The sequence below is a fragment of the Lithobates pipiens genome, unplaced genomic scaffold (genome assembly GCF_037356315.1).
Source record: "Lithobates pipiens isolate NorthernLeopardFrog02 unplaced genomic scaffold, aLitPip1_a1.2 Scaffold_10, whole genome shotgun sequence".
NCBI classification, from domain to species: Eukaryota; Metazoa; Chordata; class Amphibia; order Anura; family Ranidae; genus Lithobates; species Lithobates pipiens.
The window spans coordinates 59,926,573-59,950,479 of record NW_027507686.1 but is presented as its reverse complement, the minus strand read 5'-3'; the positions used below and the strand labels follow the sequence as shown (position 1 = coordinate 59,950,479).

General features: G+C 41.6%; 1 protein-coding gene across 1 annotated transcript in view; it reads left to right on the top strand.

Annotated features, from left to right (window-relative positions):
* HSD11B2 (hydroxysteroid 11-beta dehydrogenase 2) overlaps nt 1-23,907 on the top strand; it is a 93,235-nt gene that overhangs the window by 42,950 nt on the left and 26,378 nt on the right. The window contains exons 2-3 of the mRNA XM_077455720.1: nt 8,324-8,536; nt 18,762-18,947. Of these exons, the coding sequence (XP_077311846.1) occupies nt 8,324-8,536; nt 18,762-18,947 (399 nt within the window). The remainder of the gene's footprint in view (nt 1-8,323; nt 8,537-18,761; nt 18,948-23,907) is intronic.

Here is a 23,907-nt window from a genome sequence, read left to right as displayed (position 1 = left end):
AAGTACAGTGTGCTGTTGCTTCCCCTACTGGACTCTGTAGCCTGTGGATTCATTTTGGGTGGGGTTCTTTTAAAGTAGAACTATAGGCAAAACTTTTTTTTTTTTCAATAGAGTAAGGGATGGTTATAACCTCTGTCAGATTTTTTTTTTTCCGCCAACTGTGTCACATTGCGGAGATTTCTCTTCACTTTCTGTACCATAGCTAAGCAGGAAGTGAGAGGAAATGCCAGCAAGTTAAGGGAATTCCTTGGGGACCCCCTGGTCACCAGAACTAGTGTCCCCATTGGAAGATTTCCCCTTTATTACTTTTCTGGGGACAACCCAAAATTTTGGATTTTTTTTTCAAACTATTGTTATAAAATTAGACCTTTTTTTGGGGGGGATAGACAGAGACTGTAGTGAAAGAACGCATTATTGATCTTGGATTGTCAGATGCCCACAAGATAACATTTGACTAACATTTGAATAGTTTCCAATATTTTTATTGAAAATATTAAGTACAGATTGACTCCTTAGTAAACATAAATAACACAAAGAATCATTGATAACACATCCGCTACGGTAGACTGAGTTCAAGGCAAGTTAAGGACAAGTTAGGTGGGTTGAGTTTCTAGGTTTAATAATCATTCACTGGGAAAGTAGATTATGCTGTGATGTACAGTGCCAAATGACTTTTAGGCGGTAATGACTTTTAGGCAATGTGTAACTAAGAACTTTTTACTAGTAAGGGTACCCATACATGGTGTAAGGAACCCCAAGGCAGCATTGAGTGTTGTATGCTGCCTAAACTTAATTTCCTGACACCCCCTCTGTTAGACTCTGCAGTAGTTGCTATAAGAAAGTCTTTAGATTTCAAGTCTGAATTAGTTACATGTTCTACCGTTCTATATGGCCAACTTTGATCACGCAGAATTGGAAATAAGAAAAATCCTTTAGTCATGCTATGACGATTATAGTGCTATAGCATAACTTTGTAATTAAACAGAAGTAGGGATCAGAACATGATGTACCTAGCCGTTCAGTTCATGTATCAATATGTAATCATTTAATTGCTTCATTACTTAGCCCCTAGGTGGAAAAAACATAACCATAACATATTCTGCTCGACTAGTCTTGTTGAGTAACATCCACAAATCATCTTTTAATAAAATAACATCAAGCAGATAGTCATATTGGTTACGGGTTATTGCATTTTGGATGGCACTTCTGCTTTATTGAACTAGTCCACATTGAATGAACCTGGTAATACATATAGACCCTATTTGGTAAGGCAAAGAGCATTATGCTAAGTGCACAAACTCATAGCGGTCAATTGAAATTCATGTTTCATTGTGCTACTACATTTTACACACCACAGTTGTGCTTTGCATTGATTTTGTTTTTCAAAAATTGAGAACAGAAAGTTCTATATTTGAAACCTGTTCTAAAGGACTAGCAGAAGTCATATGACTTATTAATGGAAAGGCATTATTTGAAATATATATGTCTATTTTTAAAGCCCAACTCTAGCCAACATGTATTCTTTTCAATTTTGAATAGTGCGCTGTAGGGTGATGACTTATTTCAGGCTTTTGCTGTTGTCTGTGACCATTGTAGAAGTATTTCTATCCTTGATATATACAAATATTACAGCAAAGAATAAGACTTTATAAATACCTCCTTAGGTGGAATGCAGACGAAGTATTCATATATAAAATCTTAGTATTTTATTGGACATACAAAAAATATTAAAGTTGTTAAAATCATGGTATGCCACCTTCACAGACGACTCTGTATGCCAATGATGTATTACTTTTTAGATGACCTGACCACGTCCCTTGCTCAGGCCATGTCCATTTTTAAATCATATTGCCACCTTTTCGGAGCTGCGAGTCAACTGGCACAAATCTACTATTCTTCCTCTGGATAAAGATGTTTGCCAATCCACATCTTTCCAGTGGGTATCTAAGGTAAAATATTTGTGGCTAAGGCTATTTTAACACTGGGGCTGGTGGGCGTCGGTGGTAAAGCGCTGCCATTTTTAGGCTTAGGTGCTATTAAGCCCAGCTAGCGGATGAAAAAGGGCTAAAACCGCCCGCAAAGTGCCACTGCCCCATTGATTTCAATGGACAGGGGCGCTTTAGGAGCGGTGTATGCACTGCTCCTACAGCGCTGCAAAGATGCTGCTTGCAGGACTTTTTTTTTACCATCCTGCAAGCGCACCACTCCAGTGTGAAAGCACTTGGGCTTTCACACTGGAGAGACAGAAGAGGCTCTTTGCAGGCGCCATGCAGGCACTATTTTTAGCACTGTAGCGCCTGTAAAGCGCCTCAGTGTGAAAGTAGCCTAACCATTGCTAATTCGGTTTCAGATTTTATCCAGTTGAATGTAACACCTATCACAGCAATTTTTAAGCAAAAAATTGGTGCCTGGCAGAATCTTCCCCTCTGGCTGATAGGAAGGGTTAACTTACTCAAAATAAAACTGTTAACACTATTGATATATACTCTGGGAAACTCACCTGTATGGATCCCCAAAGCTATTTTTAAATCAATACATGGCTTAGTATCAGAATTTCTATGGCAATGTGCGATATCTAGACTTAAGCTATATGAAAGTAAACAAAATACTCCCAAGGGCCTATACGCATCTTGCAAGTAATAAATGTACTTGTTTTATATAAAAATATTATTTTATCTTCACTTGATCTAAGTAAAACAGCAATATCAAAAGGAGGGGCGGGAGGGGAAGGGGGCAAATGGGGAAAAAAGGGGGACAACAACAAGAGCTTTGGTGTGCACAACATTTTGCATAATAGATGTCCAATATGACATAGATACTGAACAATACACAAACAGTATGTTTGTAAATGCTACTGTTAAGGAGAACCCCATTTCAATCTAGACAACGCGTTTCAATCTAGATTTAAGCTTGGGATATTGCAAGAACCTTGGAAGGAGAGGGGCTTAGCTGTGCCAAATTTCTATAAATATTTCTTGGCATGACAACTGGTAATGGTAAACAGATGGCTTACTAGTCCATATAATGATGCTGAGGTTGCCCTTGAGGCAGCGAAAGTGGGTTCATATGAAGCGCTGGCCCACATGTTATAGAGGGTCCACGTATCCTTATGTTTTAACTACATCTATGAGGTTGGTTCTACATGCATGTATAGCTGCCCATGGGGAGGAATTTGAGGTTCATTTCTCACTTTCTCTCCGTGCTTTGTGGAGAAATCCTAATCTACCCCACTTTTTTGTTTTTGAAGATATGGTTGTCTGGATGAAATTTGGGATTAAAAAGATTAGTGATATCACCACAAATGGGCAGTTAAAATCCTTTGAACTGAAATCTCTATACTAGCTACCAAATACGATTTTTTTATCGTTATACAGTTAAGACACGCATACCAGGCGCAATTTGGACATGCTTCATTCTCAGTGTTCGCCCTCCAAATCCATGTTAAGGGAAGACTATCTCCATAAGTTCCTCTTTCCGGAGATTGATCGGCTCATGAGTGTGCATAGATCTAAGTGGGTGTCAGTAGTCCCTGATTTGGACACGGAGGATGTCTGCACCCTTCACCAGACTAATTTCAGCCTGTGACCAACTGATCCATTATAAATGTATCCACCGTATATATATGACCCCAGCAAAGATGGCAAAGATTTATGGCTCTGTCACCTCTTCTTGCTGGCGTTGTCCTGTGGGGGGAGCTGACTTCATGCATATCTTCTGGGAATGTCCCGGTATACAGAGGTATTGGAAGGATATTTTGTTGTGTGTACAGGAGGCGACTATCAATTTAAGTCTTTCTATAAGACATTGTCTGCTTGGTTTGGTGGATGATTTGGCCCCCTCCACAGCTATACGGACCTTACTTACCTTATTAATTTTTCATGCTAGGAAGCGTATAGTCCTGTCTTGGAAGAGCTCTAATCCCCCATCTGTAGAGTCCTGGCAGGTTTCGGTAAACTAAGCCCTAACATTTTATAAAGCCACATACTTGAACAGAGGGGCGCTACTAAAGTTTGATAAGGATTAAGAAATGGTGTTGCGCTCCGACTACTTAGATCTAATTAAATTAACATGTACTCAAGTGACAACCAAAACAGAAATAAACTAAAATGTGAAACTGCATGTTTAAATAAGCTCAGACAATGTGCATAAATATTAAAGTGCAATAAACCAGGTCACATTGTGCGCTTGACAAAAAACTTGATATGAAAAATCCTCTATAGATGACAGTGAGATGATATTAAGTATATATCCAAATATATAAATGATATGAAAAAAAAAAAAAATAAAAAAAAAAAAAAAAATAAAGAAAAAAAAAAAAAAATAAAAAAAAAAAAAAAAAAAAAAAAAAAAAAAAAAAAAAAAAAAACACAACTGAGTGTCGTTATAAAAGTGCAAAACAGATCAAAGAATACACAAAATACTAATAATCCATGTGTAGTGTATCACGTGTCTGAACAAAATACTAATAGTCCATAAGCAGTGAAATGTGTGTTTGAGCAAAAATTCCAAAAACAAAAATAAGGTGAACTATAGTTATATGGAGAGCATATCCATTTAGTGATAAAATGCGTCCATTTGATGATCAACAAGGCAGTATCCTGCGTGCTCCAAAAGCAGGGGGTGGATTCCACCAGTGCTCCTATGCGTATAATATCCTCACACTAGGTGCAGTAATTACCTTACCTTACTGCTGTAAGGTAAACAGCATTTCCAAAGTGACGCTTGTTGTCCAATGTAGGTTCAGTAGGTGATGTAATCCTGGACTCTCATTCACCATGGGCACGTTGTAACATGCAGAGAAAGCAAGGGGAGGGTGTATAGGGTGTTTTGCTGCAACCCCACTAGTTTTAGGACACATTGGTAGGCGCGAGAATACTTTTACTCTCAAAGTTTGATAAGGTTTTGGGGGGAAGGATGGCTTCTCCTCTGTCATTGGCTACACTTTACAACTAACAATAATTATTGACTTGCATTCAGTCGGGCCCTAAGCAAGCTATTGCATATCATTTCGATTGGTATCTAGGCTGTTTTACCCATCACACCTCTGTTTGGCAGATATCTTGCTGTTTTCATCCCCCTCCCAGTTACAGTTGGTTTTGTGTTTCATTGTCATACTTGAAAACTGTAACCTGTTCATTGTTCCTCTCTTCAATGTACCCACATGGAATGTGGAAATGCTTCAAAAGAAAAAGATTATTAAAAAAATAAAGTTATCCTTTTTATAATCTATTTCTAAATGTCTCAAATGCAAATAATTTTAGTAATGCAAACATTTCACTGACTGCCATCAGCACTATGGACAGCATTTTGTCTTACTTTTTATTTTACAATGTGCTCACTTTGTAAGGGGAACTACACTGTATCTGAGCACCATACACCAAAAAACGCTATTTATTAAGTTTTAAAATTCAGAGGAAACTAACCCATCAATCCATGTCTTTATTTTGCTAATAAATCACTTTTTTCTCAGAAATCACATCACCATCTTGAGTAAGGGCAGGTGATTCATGAAGAATTTACTTCCTGGAACTGCCACTAGCTCAGGCTGGCAGGCAGGAGGGTATGCTTAGCTGTGAAAACCCCTTCCCTTTCCTGAAGACCCCTGGGATGTAAGACATAATTTGCCTAGGCCAGAAACTAGGAAGTTACTTAAGAAATGTAAAAAAACAAGAAAAAAAAACAGTTAAAACTAGTTAATATAATATACCTTCCTGTCTATTTACTAATAAGACCCTGACGCCTGACCATTCATTTCAACATCAATCTTCCCATGTGCATCTTGGATGGAGTAGCTCCACCAGACTCAGAGCTGTCACTGAAGTCAATCTCTATGGCAATGATGGCGAACTTTGGCACCACAGATTTCCCATGGTGCTCAACTACACTGCAGAGTAGAATCATGGGAAATGTAGTTCTAAAACAACTGGGGTGCAAAGGTTCGCCATCACTGCTCTATAGTATTATCCTTCTCTCCTCCCAGCTACAGCACAACTACATAGAAGGTTAGAAAGTAACTAGAAATGCTTAGAACAGCAGGGGACTATGACGTGCAAGGAGGAGGGAGGGGGTTGAGCTAAGGACTTTTACCAAAATAGTCAAATTTACTAACAACTTTGGCGGCACAATGCAAGTCAATAAGTTGTTTATGCGAACGTCTAGCACTGCTTTACACTGATCATAGCAGGTCACTCATTGTATACTTCCTCCATTCAGAAAAGGCATTTTCAGTGAATGCAAGGCTTTCTTTGGAGGAAAGGCGATCACGACATCCATCCACCCCTCCTCCAACCAAAAGAAGCCTTGCAATCAGGAAAAAGAATACAAGGCTTTTTTTAAACAATGAGCAACCTACTATGATCAGTCTATGGCAGTCGGAACTACAAGTCTCTGCACTGGACGCTCAGAATTTACAGTACTGCGAGGGCTGAATGCAAGTAAAAGTTTTACCAAATGGAGCTGCCAAACGTGGCACACACAACCACAGGGGTAATGGCTGAAAATTGTTTTTGTCCCCAGAGTTCAGCTTTAACTTTCACTAGGATGTTGATGAGAGGAGGAGCCAGGAAAAGTAAAATATTAGCAGATGAAACTTTAGCTTTAACAATCCCAATAAAAATTGTAATTTTTCTTTTTCTGTCATACTGTGATTTTTATAGATGAATGTCTATCTTGCTTTACATTTGCTTATTATGGCTAGGCTGAGAATGACGGTACTGGAGGACAATTGACTGATGAAACATGATTTTAACTGTGAAATGTACCCAAAGAGTATTTAATACTTAATGTCATCTTTCATGGAACTTTTTTGCTTCTGTTCTCTTGGTAAATTCAATAAACATTTATTGTATTATAAAGTGTATGTAACCCCCGCCCCCCCCCCCCCCCCCCCAAAAAGCAAGCAGTTTGCTATGGGGGCACCCAAGCAGGATTCTTCTTTGTTTTCCAATGAAATTTAAAAAAAGTTTCAATCATTGCCTAATTTTGCTTTTGATTTATTTTGTGAAAGAAGTATGCAGATTGCCTCAATGCAATTGTTCTCCAAGCCATATAAAGCAGTAGTGTAATGCCGCGTACACACGATCGGAATTCTCGTCGGAAAAAGCTCTGATGGTTTTCCCGACAGAATTCGGCTTAAGCTGTCTTGCCTACACACAGTCACATCAAATTCCGATCGTTTATAACGCGGTGACATACAATACGTACGACGGGACTAGAAAAAGGAAGCTCAATAGCCAGTAGCCAATAGCTTGTCTTGTAGTTGAATCTGAGCATGCCTGATTTTTGGCGTGTCGGAATTGCATACACATGATCGGAATTACCAATAGAAAGTTTTTCCATCTGGAAAATTGAGAACATGCTATAAATTTTTGGCTGGCAGAAATTCAGACAGCTAAATTCCGATGGAGCATACACAGTCGCATTTTCCGATGAAAGGCTCTCACCTATTCTTTTTTCTGGCTGGAATTCCGATCGTGTGTACGCGGCATTATGGTAAATTCTGACACCAAGTCAGGGTTATTGGTTACCCATGCAATATGCTGTATTTCAGATTATTTAAGGTTTATCAGTATGTTTAGAGATAGAAATGAAAGGACAGACAATGGATTGTAGTATAACAATAACGCCTTTATTAAAGACTTTACAACCGAACAGAAATAATACTACATTCAAGATAAAGAACTAAACTAAAGCTAAATTAAGATTACAATATTGGTATGGATGCCATAAAATACTTGAATGTCTTGTCAAAGAAAAATTGACTAGTTACCTGTCTGGTAGGTGCCAAGTCAAATATTCAATATGGGCAGCACAGTGGATTAGTGTTTAGCACTTTATGCCTTGCAGCCCTAAGGTCCTCCGTTTGAATCCCAACCAGGACACTATGCTAAAGAAATGTGCTTGTTTGGGTTTCTTCAGGGTACCCCGATTTCCTTCCACACTCCAAAGACATGCTGGCAGGTAAACTGGCACTAAAATGTGTATGTAATGTATGCATGCGAGATAGGGACCTTATATTGTAAACTCCTTGAGGAATGTGCAATATATAAAGTGCTCAAAGTAAGATTCCAGCCAAAATGTTCTCTGGCATCTCCTCCACGGTCTGTTTCTATCCCTCTGTCACCTAAAGATCCCAGCAAATCCTCACAAAATGTTGATTGATTGGGCTTCTGAGTTGGATTCTTGCCACAGCAGAACAAACATGTAGAAGTAGTGTCAGGGTCTCTGACTAAAACATAAAAGGTAGAATACCTCTACATGGCATGTTTGAAGAAAGCATATAATGCCACAAATGTTACTACAGACTCTTTTACCTTTCATTTAGGATGCGATTCTGGATTTGGAAAGGCAGCTGCTCAGAGAATGGATGAGATGGGCTTTAAGGTGATCGCAACTGTGCTGGATCTTAGAAGCCCAGGGGCCAAAGATCTCCAGAAGAGGTGTTCAGATCGCCTGACAATCATTCAAATGGATCTGACGAAACCTGAGGACATCAAGAGAGCCCAGCAAGTGGCAAAGGAGCAGACACATGAAACTGGTATGTGAATTCCCTCTAACATCAGACATAGCACCAGAACCCCACTTAATGCAAGAATACTAATCAAAAGATTGACAAAAATGACACTAATCATTATATTCATACTTGTTGACCTACCTTCAGTTTGTAGTATTTTCTAGTATTAAACATGTGTCTCAATGGAATAGCTGGCTGGAATCTATCAACCACTTCAGTCAATGCTTATTAAAATAAAAATAAAAATAAATCCTGGAGTATGGTAATGACTTACATCCAGCTCTCAATATGTTCTGTGTTAAACAGTTCCAAATTGGAGGTGGAAAAGCAGGCAACATTTCATATTTCCCAGAAATCCCAAACATTTGCATGATCTGGTAGTCATTCGGTTCCAGCAGACAGGAATGAGAGTTACTTTTCATGGAAGATTCACTTTAAAGCAACTCTGCAGAGCATCCTCTTTGAAGACTTTCCATCAAAAACCTCCAGCCCCCCAAACCAGATTGTTTTTAAAAAGCCTTTGTTGGCAAAGCTGGTAAAGAGAAAAAATACTTACCTCAGCACCAACGCTTCACCCCATGGGAATTCTCCATAGAATTCCTCCATTGCAGGAGTGTAGTCGAGCAGGATTTTCTCTCTGATCGTCAAGGAGAGAGGCTGGATGGAGCTCTGCATATGTAAACAATGCAGAGCTCCGTCCTGACAGCAGGATGTGATGGATTTTCTTTCCCTGCAAAGCAACACACCAAAACACTGGCTAGGCACACATTTATTCCTTTGATCACCCTAGATGTTTAACCCCTTCTTAGTGTCTTTAGTACAGCGACAGTGCATATTTTAAGCACCGATCACTGTATTAGTGTCACTGGTTCCCATAAAGTGTCAAGTGTCAGATTGTCCGCCACAATATCACAGTTTCACTTCACTGATCGCCTTCATTACTGCTATAAAAAAAATTCCAGTATAATGTATATACCAGTGATGGTGAACCTTGGCACCCCAGATGTTTTGGAACTACATTTCCCATGATGCTCGTGCACTTTGCAGTGCAGTTGAGCATTATGGGAATTGTAGCTACAAAACATCTGGGGTGCCAAGGTTTGCCATCACTGGTATATACCATAGTTTGTAGACGCTATAACTTTTGCGCAAACCAATCATATGCTTATTGGGATTTTTTTCTAAAAATATTACGCACAATACATATTGGCCTAAATTTATGAAGAAATTTGATTTTTTTACACTTTTTATTGGATATGTTTTACCAGAAAGTAAAATATATATTTTTTTTTTTCCAAAATTGTTTATAGTGCAAAAAACAACAAAAAAAAACACAGTAGTGATCAAATACCACCAAAAGAAAGCTCTATTTGTGGGGGGGGGGCAAATTTCATTTGGGTACAGCGTTGCATGACTGCACAATTGCCAGTTAAAGTAACACAGTGCCGTATTGCAAAAAATGGCCTGGTCATGAAGGAGGGGTAAAATCTTCCAGAGGTCAATGCTTTTTGTAGATGATCTGATTTTGGCTGTGGGGGCTTTCTATAGAGCTTCGGATAACCTTCTGTTATCATTTTCATTCTGTTAGTCGTTACACATTGGTCATTTCAGACACTTTAATAAAGATGGACCACTGCCAGTTACCATAGCACATGATAGACATTAGATTACTTCTGCTTGGCAGGCTTCTACTGGGGCCTAGTAATCTTTCATATCATCTTCAATAATGATTTACTTTATTTTGTTTAATGTTTAAATGCAAAACATAGTGGCACAGATTTTTATCCAGAGAATACCCCTGATCTCCAAACTGGGAAATATAACCTCTCTGAGGACACACTATCTTTAATCATTAATAGAGATTCAACCTGATTATATTTTTAATTCTTTATGCTTTTTTTGTTGCATGCTACACTAACTTTCGTAAGATAATTAAACCAGAATTTGCAAGCGTGTATCCAAGATTCTTAGCATATACAGCAGCAGAAAAAAACAAATATCGAAAGCTATTTGAAGTGGAGGGGCAGCAATTTGGCTGTTAAAGTACACATTGAAATAGTCTATATATGTTATAATATTGATTTTTGTCCTTTTACCTCTGTTACAGTTGTTTGCATACTATACTACAGTAAATACATGCAAGTTAACTATTGGTTTGAAATTTTATCACCATTCTGATTTTCCTCTAAAATCGACTTTATAAAATATTTTTATTTCATATTCAAGATGGCTATCACCCAGCTAACTCTCTTCAAAAGAATCATTTTTGTATGATTCTGAATTTTTTTATGGGCAGTCTAATCTACTGTTTCGTTATGCCTTTACGAGTTTCTGACTGCTTCAGAGTATGATCGATTGTCTTTTTGGATGCTAAACAGGTTGGATAGAGAGTCTTAACATGTATGTGCATATACGTCTGTTATTACACACAATGCTTACATTTAGCCCCTGCACTGAATTGCTATGCAAGGAGGTAAGGTAAAACAATCATGGGCACTGACTGCTTTTCAAGACGAAAACTCTACCCAGTCTGGTACTTGTTTTAGATGATCTGCTAAGACATTCAAAATACTTGCACTATATTGTCAAAAGTATTGGGGCCATTCCCCTTAACACCTTCAAGTTCTACTTGGTATTCAGCACTTGATGGATCCTGATAGACCGTCTATTTTTGCGGCTCATCCCACCAAAGCCATTTTGAAGGGTATCCAGAAAAGGCAGGAACAGTTTGATACGTTTATCAATCACCGGTCAGATGTTCTGAGAGACCTCAGATTTGTTATCCCTTTCACCTTTTGGCACAGGTCCCAGCCTCATCCCCAATGCAGCCGTCTACTTAAGTTACTTTGGTTTCCTCAGACCCGGGGAAGTATCCAAAGCCAGCCGCAACGCACCGGTGCTCCTCAAAGGCAGACTCACCAGATTTCCTGATCACTTTTCGCTGCAACTTCCCAACAACAAAAACCAACAGACGGGTCAGGGTTTTGTTGTTAACTATTACAAAACTATCAATATCTGGTGTCCAGTTGATATTTTGCACCAACTCTCCTCTAAGTTTGCAGCGGCTCCCCTCGAGAGCCCATTACTCCCTTTCCCTATGTAGCCTCTTGCTCCCAAACTGTTTATTTTGCACGTCAGAATTTTGCTTGCTAATTTGGGGTTAAATCCAAAGCAATTTTCAGATGATTTCTTCAGGATTGGGCAGTGGCGGCCCGTGAACTGTGGGCATAGGGGTGTCGCTCCCCCCCCCCCCCATCCATGCGCCTGGCCCCTTTCAGGACACCAGACGCATGGATTCCTATGGCGGGGGGTGGTACTTTTGATGTGCCCGATTAGAGCCAGAGGCTCTAATAGGCTTCAAAATGGGGTGGGCTCGGGGCGCAGAGAGTGCACCCTGATCCCACCCAATTGTGTGATGATAGCGAATACATTTTTGCTATTTTCACACTAGCCTTCCTCCCCACCAATCAGGAGGCAGGGCGGCAGACCTGTTTCCTGATTGGACAAACTGCCAGACCACCCTATTGGATGCCTGGTGCTTAGGAAGAGGAGCGGAGAAGACACGCTGCGAGTGGGGGGGGGGGGGGGGGGGCGGTGGGCACAGGTGGCTGCATATGATAGGCACAAGTGGCTGCATTTGATGGGCACAGTGAGGCTGCAATTGATGGGGGGGGGGGGGTTCAGTATTTTTTAGTTTGTTTGCGCGTGCCCAAAAAGTTTGAGCACCAGCCGCCATTGGGATTGGGGCAGTGTCCTTAGCATCCAAACAAGGGTTCTCGTATTTTTTTATAAATGAGGCGTCGGCAGTCATCCTGTTATAGTCAATATATTCCAGATCCCCGTGATGAAGTTATTAGAGCTTTTGCTACTGTGCTTGATTAGTTGAATCATATGTTTTTATTAAACATTACTTTTCTATACCCACTTTGTGTATTTTTGCCCTCTTTTAAGCTTACTGTCCTACGCGACCATGGCACACCCCAGGTCGCTGTAGTTGGGCAAAGCGTATCCTCGGTATCCAGACTCTGACTACAAGATAGAAGGCTGGCCATTGGCTAGCCTGAGTCTGGGGCTTATAATCTCCCCTCCTTTCTTACACACTCGTCGGCTAGCATTTCCAGTTCCCTCCCAACCATTTTTTATTTCTCATTTCATACCCTCTTTTGAGCATACTGTCCTACTTGACCATGGCACAACTCGGGTCGCTGTAGTTAGGGAAAAGTGTATCCTTAGTATCCAGACTCTGACTATAAATTAACTTTAATGCCATCCCAGCCTTAGTCTGTAGGGTTCAATGTTGTGTTGGCCCACTCTTTGCAGCTATAACAGCTTCAGCTCTTCTGGGAAAGCTGCCCTTGAGGTTTAGGGGTGTGTCTATGGGGAATGTTTGATCATTCTTTCAGAAGCGCATCTGAAAGAATGATGTTGGACAAGAAGGCCTGGCTAACAGTCTCCACTCTCATTCATCCCAAATGTGTTCTATTGGGTTGAGGGCAGGACTCTGTGCAGGCCAGTCAATTTCCTCCATCCCAAACTTGCTCATTTGTCTTTTATGGACCTTGCTTTGTGCACTGGTCCAAATAATTTGGTGGAAGGGGGAATATAGTGTAATATTGTTTTTCAGGGGTTGGGCTTGGCCTCTTAGTTCCAGTGAAGAAAACTTTTAAAGCGTCAGCATACCAAGACATTTTGGACAATTTCATGTTCCCAACAGTGGGAACAGTTTGGGGATGACCCCTTCCTGTTCCAACATGACTGCACACCAGTGCACAAAGCAAGATCCATAAAGACACGGGTGGAGGAACTTGACTGGCCTGCACAGAGTCCTGACCTCAACCCGATAAAACACCTTTGGGGCGAATTAGAGCAGAGCCTGCTAGCCAGGTCAAACATTCCCGTAGACGTACTCCTAAACCTTGTGGACAGCCTACTCAGAGTTAAAGCTGTTATAGCTGCAAAGGGTGCTTGTATAAACTCTTTATTACCTGTGGTGGGCAATCAATGATAACAACATGATTCTGAATTCAAGGTAGCATTGTCAGCCCTCCAATCTGCATCTCCTTAGTCTTGTCAGTGCTGATGTCAACATACTGGCATCCACCCCAAGTTTGTTGTTGGATCGTAGATAGAGCTGACACAGTTACATCTTACACCGAGTAGTTGTGATAGAGGGACGTCAGTAGACACAGCCCAGACAGAGAGACAACAGATCAAGGTATAAGTAAATATTTGACATGACAAAAAAAATATTAAAATAATGCTTTTTTTTTTTTTTTTTTTTTTAAGGATTGCAAGGACTGTTCTTGCACCGTTCCCCGTTTTTTGAATGTGTATATTTGCCATCTACTTTAAATTGCCTCTAACCCAAGAAACATAATAGTATGGTTCTACTGAACACCGTTACTTGCCATGACTATTGCATGTGTGTTATTTTAAAGTCAATTATTCTCCTATGTAGATGGATTAGGATTTCCTAGTAAGTCAGAAGTGCTCATAATCACCCTCTAGCACAGCAAAGATGCCCTCAGAAACTCCAACACTGCTGGAAATGGGGACCATCTTGTGCTTTTTTTCTGAGCCCCTTCCACAGCCTAGCTGGATGTCATGAACTTCCACGTCCACTGTCCTTGGGGTAGAGGTGCATAAAAAGTCAGTAAGGTTAGTGTATTGTCGGAGATGATCATTGATTGCATCTGTCTTTAGTTTTTCAAAATAAAATGTGTCACCTAAAAGGAGATCTATTTCTATTGTTTGTGCTAAAATGTATGGCTTCATGATGCCCAACAAATCTGTTTATTGGTTAAAAAAATGAACTTCAGGAAACCTTAAGATGCTCGCTTGTAGTGGGGCTGCACCTGCACTGGTTAACTACTCATTTATGCCTAGGAAATCTGACAAGCTTTCTCTGTTCCCGAAGGATAAAAGAGCAGTTAAGCTTTGCAGCGTGGGCAAGAGAAGATTCTGAGCTTTCCTAAAGCTGGGATTTAAAATATTTCAGAATTTGCCATTTAAAATATGACTTTGACCTAAATTAAGCAATAAAAGCAATGACTTGCTTAAAGCAGGGCCATCTTTATTGCTGACTGGACCCTGGGCAAACATTTTCTTGCCCCCCCCCCCTCCCCCCTCCCCCCAATGCAATATCACTCTCCACCTGCTCTGAGACAAACAATAAATTGCAGCTAGACAGCTGGACTCAAAACCTGTTTACTGGATCAGATCAGGCAGCAATTGTGATTGGTTGCCAAAGGCTGCTGTGTATTAATACTGCTCACTGACTGGTTGCTAGAGGTTAAAGCACACATTCTGGCTCACTAGTTATTTCCTAGAGGTTATAGCACATGACTTCTGCTTGTTTGGTTGCTAGAGATTACTGTACATCAATACTGCTCACTGGTTGCTAGAGGTTACTGGACATCCTTACCATTCACCAATTGGTTGCTAGAGGTTACTGCACATTATTACTGCTCATTGATTGGTTACTATAGCTTACTGCATATCCTTACCACTCATTACAAGGTTGTAAGAGGTTAATGCACATAATTACTGCTCACTCATTGGTTGCTAAAGGTTACAGCACATCTCCTCACTGCCTGCATACCATGGACAGGAGAGGGAGGAGACCCATCAATAGCCAGAAACCTCCTAGGGATCCTAGGACTCCTGTGAACAGTGGCAATGCTGGGGGAATAGGATTAGTTAGGAGGCAGTACACTGTGGCAAATTCTGAATCATGTAGAGCAAAGCTGGAAATCTTTGGGAAGTATATAGTGGGGGATTTTACACTGACCACCAATGTAATGGGAGGTTTAGACTGACCACCAATGTGAGGGGGGATTTTACTCCACCCACCAATATAATGAGGGATTTCTACACTGACACCAATGTAATAGGAGCATTTACACCAACCACCAGTGTAAGGAGGGATATACAATGACCTCCATGTAAGGGGGAATTTTATATCAGCAACCAATGAAGGGGGATTTCTACATTTGGCCACTAATGTTAGGGGGTATTTACACTGGCCATTAATGTTAGGGGGGATTTACACTGACCATCAATATAAAGGGGAATTTACACCGACCATCAGTGTAAGGGCAATTCTGCACTTACCACCAATGTAAAGGGAAATGTACACTGATCACCAATGTAATGAAGAATTTACACTGACAACCAATGTAATGGGGGATTTTACATCAACAACCAATAAAGGGGGATTTCTACATTGGCCACCAATGTAAGGGGGGGATTTACACTCACCACCAATTTAAAGGGGGAATTTACACTCCCCACCAATTTAACCACTTGCTTACTGGGCACTTAAACCCCCCTCAGTCCCAGACCAATTTTCAGCTTTCAGGGCTGATGCACTTTGAATGACAATTGCGCAGGCATACAACACTGTACCCAAATGAAATTTTTATCATTTTTTTCCCACAAATAGAGCTTTCTTTTGGTGGTATTTAATTACAGCTCAGAGTTTTATTTTTTGCTAAACAAACAAAAAAAGATGCAAAAAAAAAAAAATCATGTTTAATAGTTTGTTATAAAATTTTGCAAACAGGTCATTTTTCTCCTTCATTGAAGTGCGCTGATGAGGCGGCACTGATAGGCTGCATTGGTGGGCACTGATAGGCTGCACTGGCGGGCACTGATAGGCATAGTTAAGGCGGCACTAATAGGCACAGATAAGGTGGCACCGATAGGCACAGATAAGGCAGTACTGATGGGCACAGATAAGGCGGCACTGATGGGCAAAGATGGGCACGGATGGGTGGCACGGATCAAAGATGGGCACGGATGGGTGGCACGGATGGGTGGCACTAAGGGGCACTGATAGGTACCACTGATAGATGGGCACTGATAGGTGGCACTGATAGGTGGCTCTGATAGGTGGCACTGCTGGGCACTGATGGGCGGCACTGATGGGCACTGGTAGATGACACTGATGGCACGGATATGTGGCACTGGGGTGCAGCACCGTTGTTGAGGCAGATTGTGGGCACTGTGGGTGGCACTGCTGGGTGGCACTGTGGGCACTGCTGGGTGGCACTGTGGGCACTGCTGGGTGGCACTGACGGGGCACTTATGTTTTATTAAGGTGGCACTGGCAGGGGGCAGGTGGGCACTGGCAGGGGGCAGGTGGGCACTGGCAGGGCTGGCCGGTGATCGGCTCTTTTTTTTTCTCCTCGCGCTGTCAGCGCGAGGAGGAATAATAGCTGATTACCGGCTCCGTTGCATCACATGATCAGCTGTCATTGGCTGACAGCTGATCACGTGATAAGGGGTCGGGATCGACCCCTTGCTCGGATCAGTGATCAGGCGAGTCTCATAGACCCGCCGATCACAGAGCGCGTCGCGCACACCCCTCAGGGGGCGCACAGGCCGCTCGTGCACGGGACGACGTCAATAGACGTAGTCCCGGCAAAGGAGGTCTGCTCTGTAGCCGTCATTCGGCTATAGCGTGGATCTCAAGTGGTTAAAGGGGGCTTCTACATGGACCACCAATGTAAGGGAGGATTCAAAACTGACCACACATGCAAGTTTGTATTATTTTTTTACCGATTACCTCTACACTGGCCACCATTGTAACAGGGATTTACACTGACCGCCAATGTAATAGGAGAATTAACAGTAACCACCAATGTAAGGAGGGATTCACACTGAACACCAATATAAGGCGCAATTTGCTTACCTTTGCAGAACAGGCTGATGTTAGGCTTAATGACTACAGTTGTAGGTAGGACTTTGAAGCATGCCCCTCTACCTCCCCAGTGGGCAGCATTCAGCAGAAGTGATGGTGGATATGACCTTGGGGGGCATGATATACAATACATATGAATGCCACCTCTATTTACATATCAATGCCATCAGTCTGCTTCTATATACATATTAATTCTGCCTCTATTTACATGTAAATAACCAGCATTGATATGTAAACACAGAGTCTGCAGGTGAGTCATCTGTAATAGTGCAGAGCTGAACAGCATTAGTAACAGAATTTCACACTGAGATATCGGGACACAGCACAAAACTAAAACTTCAAGGGACAAGGGAATTTAAACTGGTATAGTTGGCAAGTATGAGGCAGCTGCTTTGGGGCCCACAACAATGATGGGGTCCAGGGCAGCTTCCCCTTTTGCCCTGCCTTAAAGATGGCCTGGCTTAAAGGAAACTATAATCAGGAGAAAGATGGTGGCTGCCATTACTGACTGCTCATTGTGCAAATGCTTATTTTTTCAGGGCTTTTTTTTAGAAGGAACATAGTTGAATGTATGTAACAGCAATGGGTGGTGGGGTGTGCTGTAGGGTCTACTGTTGCTGGCTGCTAGGAAGTCAATTGGCCCTGGGAGTATTTGTTGGGGGGGGGGGGGGCGTCTATTGTTGCTGAGGAAGTCTATTGTTTCTGGGAGGGATCTACTGTCAAGGAAGGGGTCTGTTGGCACAGGCTGGCAAAGGATCTATTGTTACGGGGGGGGGGGGATTTTGTCTTGGGGGTTTGTTGCTGGGGGAGATCGGTTGTTGCTGTCAGCATCTAAGCATCTATTGTTGCCCTACTTATTGCCCAGCTATAGTATTGACCCTGTAATGACCCTGTCATATACTTACCTGTCAAAGCCACATATCTTGGCATCTTCATAAGCTATGACACACTTGCAGATTTATTGCATTTCTGGTGTCTCACCAACCAGGGGCCTATGACACTACTGTGCCTTCTAGTGACATAGGGGCCAGGTGGAAGAAACCACATCATTGGGGGACAAGGAATTTAACACTGGAAGTGTGTCGGATTAGTCGCACCATAGCTCTTGAAGAGAGTGAAGATTGATGGTGTGGGTGTTGGGAGGGGTAAGTATAACATCTCTTTATAGGGAAATATTTATTTCACTTTTTTTAATTTTGCGATATGTTCACTTTAGGATGACTCAAATTTCTATTTCTCTGTATACTTGTCAGTGACTTAGAAGACAATGATGCCAGGGGTTCATCATAACACCCAGGCAACTAAGCATTTTTAAGATGGAATTTATCTGTGACGTGGACTGTAGACCTATTTTTTCAGCATTATTTCCCTTTAAAAATTTGATTTCCAAGTCCCAGCATTAATGCTTTGTAGGGTACTCTGTCAGCATTTTTGAAATCTTCAGTTGCTACCAACAGAAGAAATGAGAAGTGCTGGACAAGTCCTCAAGCTGTCCTGTTCTTTATGGTTGATATGTTTTAACATGCATTTTCCCTTTCTGTTTAGGGCTGTGGGCGCTGGTCAACAATGCTGGATATTGTGTTCACTTTGGAGATGCTGAGCTGTCACTCATGTCCACCTACAGAGGCTGTATGGAAGTGAACTTCTTTGGGACACTGGAAATCACCAAAGCTTTGTTACCCATGTTACGCAGTTCTAAAGGACGAATTGTGACTATTGGCAGCCCAGCTGGTAGGTACCATTACATTATAATTATACTATATTGTATAATGTCCTTGATCCATTAAATCCATGACATTCTGCTGTAGATTTACCATGCAAACTAAAAACTTTATAGGAAACACTAATACTAGAGTCAGAGATATAACCTGTCCTTGGTAGCCATGATTTTCACTCCCATACATAACAAAACAAAAGATCCATGGCTGAGAGCTCCCAATGGAGCCTGCTGACAGCTGCAAGCCAAATTGGTGGACCTCAGCGTACCAAAGGTAGTGTGCATGTGCACAGTCCAGCCAGCGCCGTGCTACATAAAAGAGGGGAGGCGGAAAGATTTGGGGACATATCAGTTACCACGACGACGCGTTTAGGAGGTGTGGCCTCCTTTTTCAAGTCCCTGAAAAAGGAAAAATACTGAGTGACTTGAAAAAGGAGGCCATGCCTCCGAAATGTGTTGTCAAGGTAACTGTGATGTGTCCCCACGTCTTTCCACCCCTCCACTGCTCCACGGTGTCCGGGATATGTAACACGGCATTGGCTGGAATGTACACATGCACACTAGCTTCGGTACACTGAGGACCAGAGATTTGGCTTGTAGCTGCCAGAAGGCTCCATTGGGAGCCCTCAGCTGTGGATCTTACAGCGGCCATTGAAGAAAAGTGTGTGTGTGTGTGTGTGTGTGTGTGTGTGTGTGTGGACGAGTGGAGACATGTCTTATTAACCTATGGATCGGGCAGTGAAGTACCAAGAGGCACCACATCCCAATTGTGTAAGAAATAAATGTAGAGACAGAACGGGACTTTTAAGGTGCCAGAAACAACTCTTTTAGACCAAAAGGTAAGATTCAATAAAACAATTTTTGTTTATAACAGATTCAAAAATAAATAATAATAAATTAATAAAAATAGTAGTTATAAAAACCATCACAAACATCCACAGATAACAGGGGCTTCATGTTGGAAGGAAATATTCATGCTATTTATGACTGAACCAGGGGTTTAAACAAAGTATGCTTGATGTCCTACCCCCACTGGTGAGGATATACACTTGACCTGGGCTGGGACCATTAGGGGATGGTTTTCTTTTTCCTCCCTGGTGTTAAGGGTCCACTCCTCCATGCACATCATGGATATGGATATATCCCTATAAGGAACCACAGTTGACTGGCATCTACTCTATTCCAATTAAGGTATTACATTTTATACGTAGCCAAGTCCCGGGCCTCTCCAGGCCTAATGGTGACCTCCAGAGTAAGGGACAGCTGACATCAGGGGCGGACTGACAACTCATGGGGGCCCCGGGCAATAGGAGATTATGGGACCCCCAGGCAATCAGAGATAATGGGGTCACACAGTATACACAGACATGTTTCTATTGGCTAAGAAGGTACTGGAGAGGTGGGGCAGCTATAATCTCTGGATTTTTAGACCAAAAGGATGTTGGTAAGTGACATTTCATAGACAGATGTAAAAAAAAGAGATTTTTACATACTGTCCCTGGTTTTACTGAGGCTGGCAACCCTGATGGGGGGCCCCCTAGTGGCCCGGGGCCCTCGGGCAGTGCCCGAGTTGGTGAATGGTCAGTCCGCCCCTGGCTGACATCCTATGTAAAGTGGGTTAAGAGGCATGGTGGATGCAATGCTAGGTAGATTAATTGGTGCCAGACACTTCTTGAATGTAAAGTGATTTATTGTCTCTTAAACAGAACTGTAGGAGAGAGGGTTGGGGCCAGGACACCCTTTAGTTAATTGGCAGATTCTGAGATCTCTACAGGTAGACAGCCATGCAGGGAAAGGCATCCAGCAAGACACCACCTCTGTACAAGTAGGATCGCTGTTTCCTATGGCAACAGTCAGTTTCTAACACAAGTTGTAATGAACTCATTTACTTCCTCTACAATCTCCTCTTGTAGATCTTCACTCAACTGAGCTCCCAGTCTCTCTCTCACTAGACTTGCTGATCCACTGCCACTGGATTCCCTAAACTCTTCCAATTTTCTCACACAGTATCTTCCTCAAGTTTCACCCCCGCTTTCCTGCTGGGTCCCTAGTTTGCCACTCACAGATACTCCTCAAGTGTCACCCCTCTGGCCTGCTCAGTTCCTGGTGTTGCCTTATGAGTTTATTTGAAATCTCCATTAACAGCTGTAAAATATTGCAATTAGGAATATATTTCATTTAGCTTGTGTCTATGCAGGCCAGAACATATTATCTTCACATATATCTCTGGTAAGACCAGACAAGTCGGTGCTTTTGTATACAAGCCTCATTGTTTTACACATACTCACTTCAAAGGATCCCATGCTGGGATATGCAATGAAGGGAGGCCAACCTGGAATCAATACTTAACTTCCTGGGAACATTCAAGTTAATCTCCTGCTCAGAATAGTCACAAGGATTTGCATTAAAGGGGGCTGATTTATGCAAAGTATAGGGATTGGGGAGGTAGCCAGTCGTTAACCAGCAATAGGGAAGCTCACCAATCAGAAGCCTGTAATGATATCCACAGACTAGATGGGAGGGAGAAACAAACTTGATGGGAGAGCAGCCATCAGAATGGAACCTTGGTGAAAAGGGTAATTATGGGAAAGGTCTGCATTTTGCTTGTAACTAAATATTTTTGCAGATTAATGGTTTAAGGAATATACTCTGTATTCCTTCATGTAATTCTCTTATTTTAACCTAATATTTTCTTCTTTGGTGTAGACTATAGATAGATGGTTGTGTATTAGATAGACTTTCAACTACTTACCAATAAATGTTATTGTGTTAAAGCTTTCACTCTTGGTCAAAGAACTCTAATTTAACCCAAATCATATCTGAGAGATATTAAATCTTAACTATAGTACACTGGTAAAAATTGGTGACCACTGAAGTTGAGTACAAGACTGAAAGTATTTAATATAATACCATGATTTGTGTAATGCAGATTAGGGTTATTGGGAGGAATTTGATTTAAGGTCACAACAAGTTTATCTTAGGAAAAATATAGGTAAATGTTTTTGTTTAATTAGTGGGTATTAGATTAACTCTAAAAAGGAGGGAGGATACGTCACATATTATTATTTAATTTTTTTAACATCCTGTAAATATAGTTGAAAAAGTACTTTGGAAGTACCATTATAAAGTAGACGGGTAACACTGGCTTGACACACAATACTGCTCTGCAAGTCACTTCCACTGGCTGGGTCCCTGGCTTGGAATCTGCTGAAGTTTCCCAATTCTTCACCATCCCTGGTGGGTGAGATAACTACTCTGGTACTTGCTTCAGCTAGTCAGTGGTCCCTGGTAACAAGGTGGTTGGTCCCTTAGTGGTGACAGCTTCCCCTCTACCTTCGACCACAACAGGTTCTCCGGCCGGCAGAACTGTCACTTCTGGTTGGACTGCAAACCGCAGTCCCAACCTTTACCTGCTCTCTTGCTTCTGGATAGGCCCCTCAGAAAGCCTAACAGCCTGATGCCCCCAGGATAGGCCTCAGGCTCTGGACTAACAGTCTGGGGCAGTACAACATAAGTCCACCCAGACAGCTATACAGGTGGCACAGAACCCCAATTACCTGACTCCACACAAATAAATAGGTTCTCCCAGCAGGCCAAGGGAACCAGGGAATCCCTGCCCATTGGCTGAAACACCCCATTATTCCTAATCTGTCCTTGCAATGCCCTTGCCTTATCTAATGTCACCAGATACCAGGCCACCTAGTGACAGAAGAGAGAAGTGCAGCAATTCCAGAGTTAGGGCGAAATCAATTGACCTCCTAGCAATCAGCAAAGGCTACTATCAATTGGCAAATAAATTTAACAGTAACCCTGCCTAAACATCAGGGTGCTACATATCTCTCCTGTGGTCACAATATACCTAATGGCTCTGGTTCTTCTTTGGAAAATCTGGCATCTATTTGAGTCAGCACTTCTAACTTCTTGAGCACTATGTATCAGCACTTTGCAGCACTCATAAGACTCCTGAGGAAGCCTCTAGGGTGAAACATGTAGAGCGGAAGCTGCTGTTTTGAAAGCATAGTTTGATGGTTTTTATAACTACTAATTTTAATCTGTTATAAAAAAAATTATGTTTTATTGAATCTTACCTTTTGGTCTAAAAGAGTGGTTTCTGGCACCTTAAAAGTCCTGTTCTGTTTCTACATTTGTTTCATGCCTTATTAACCTGTTTACATGTGAGTGAATCTATGGTGGTTTTGCACGTTTACATTTTTATCAATAAACTGTATTGCACTAGGCCAGTCATGCACTCTCTTCCGTTGTATGATTTTTTACTCCCCAGTGGATGTGAGAAATCATGTCTTCCAAAAGACAGGAGAAATCCACATAGAAGTACAGTTCTTCTGTGCATGCCAGGCAGCAAGAAGAACAGGATCTGCCAGAGGTACACATGGCAGATGGACAATGTATCATATGGAGCTTTGGAGGGTAACTTGCGGAGATCAGCTCAGTGGTAGATGACAAAATTCAGAAAAGATTAAATATTTCAGAAAAATGTTTTGAAGGTTGTCTTACCCTTTAAAGCACATTTTCTGCTGGTTAAGAATATGCATATACTTTAATGTCCATAGTTTATGTTAGAGACATAGAGATTCAATACACACCAGACTTTAGTAGTGAAGAGTGGATGAACAAAATACTAAACTTTCATACAGTTGCAAAAAAAAGTATGTGAACCCTTTTGGAATGATATGGATTTCGGCACAAATTGGTCATAAAATGTGATCTGATCTTCATCTAAGTCACAACAATATACAATCCCAGTCTGCTTAAACTAATAACACACAAAGAATTAAATGTTACCATGTTTTTATTGAACACACCATGTAAACATTCACAGTGCAGGTGGAAAAAGTATGTGAACACCTAGACCAGTGATGGCGAACCTTGGCACCCCAGATGTTTTGGAACTACATTTCCCATGATGCTCAGCTATACTGTAGAGTGCATGAGCATCATGGGAAATGTAGTTCC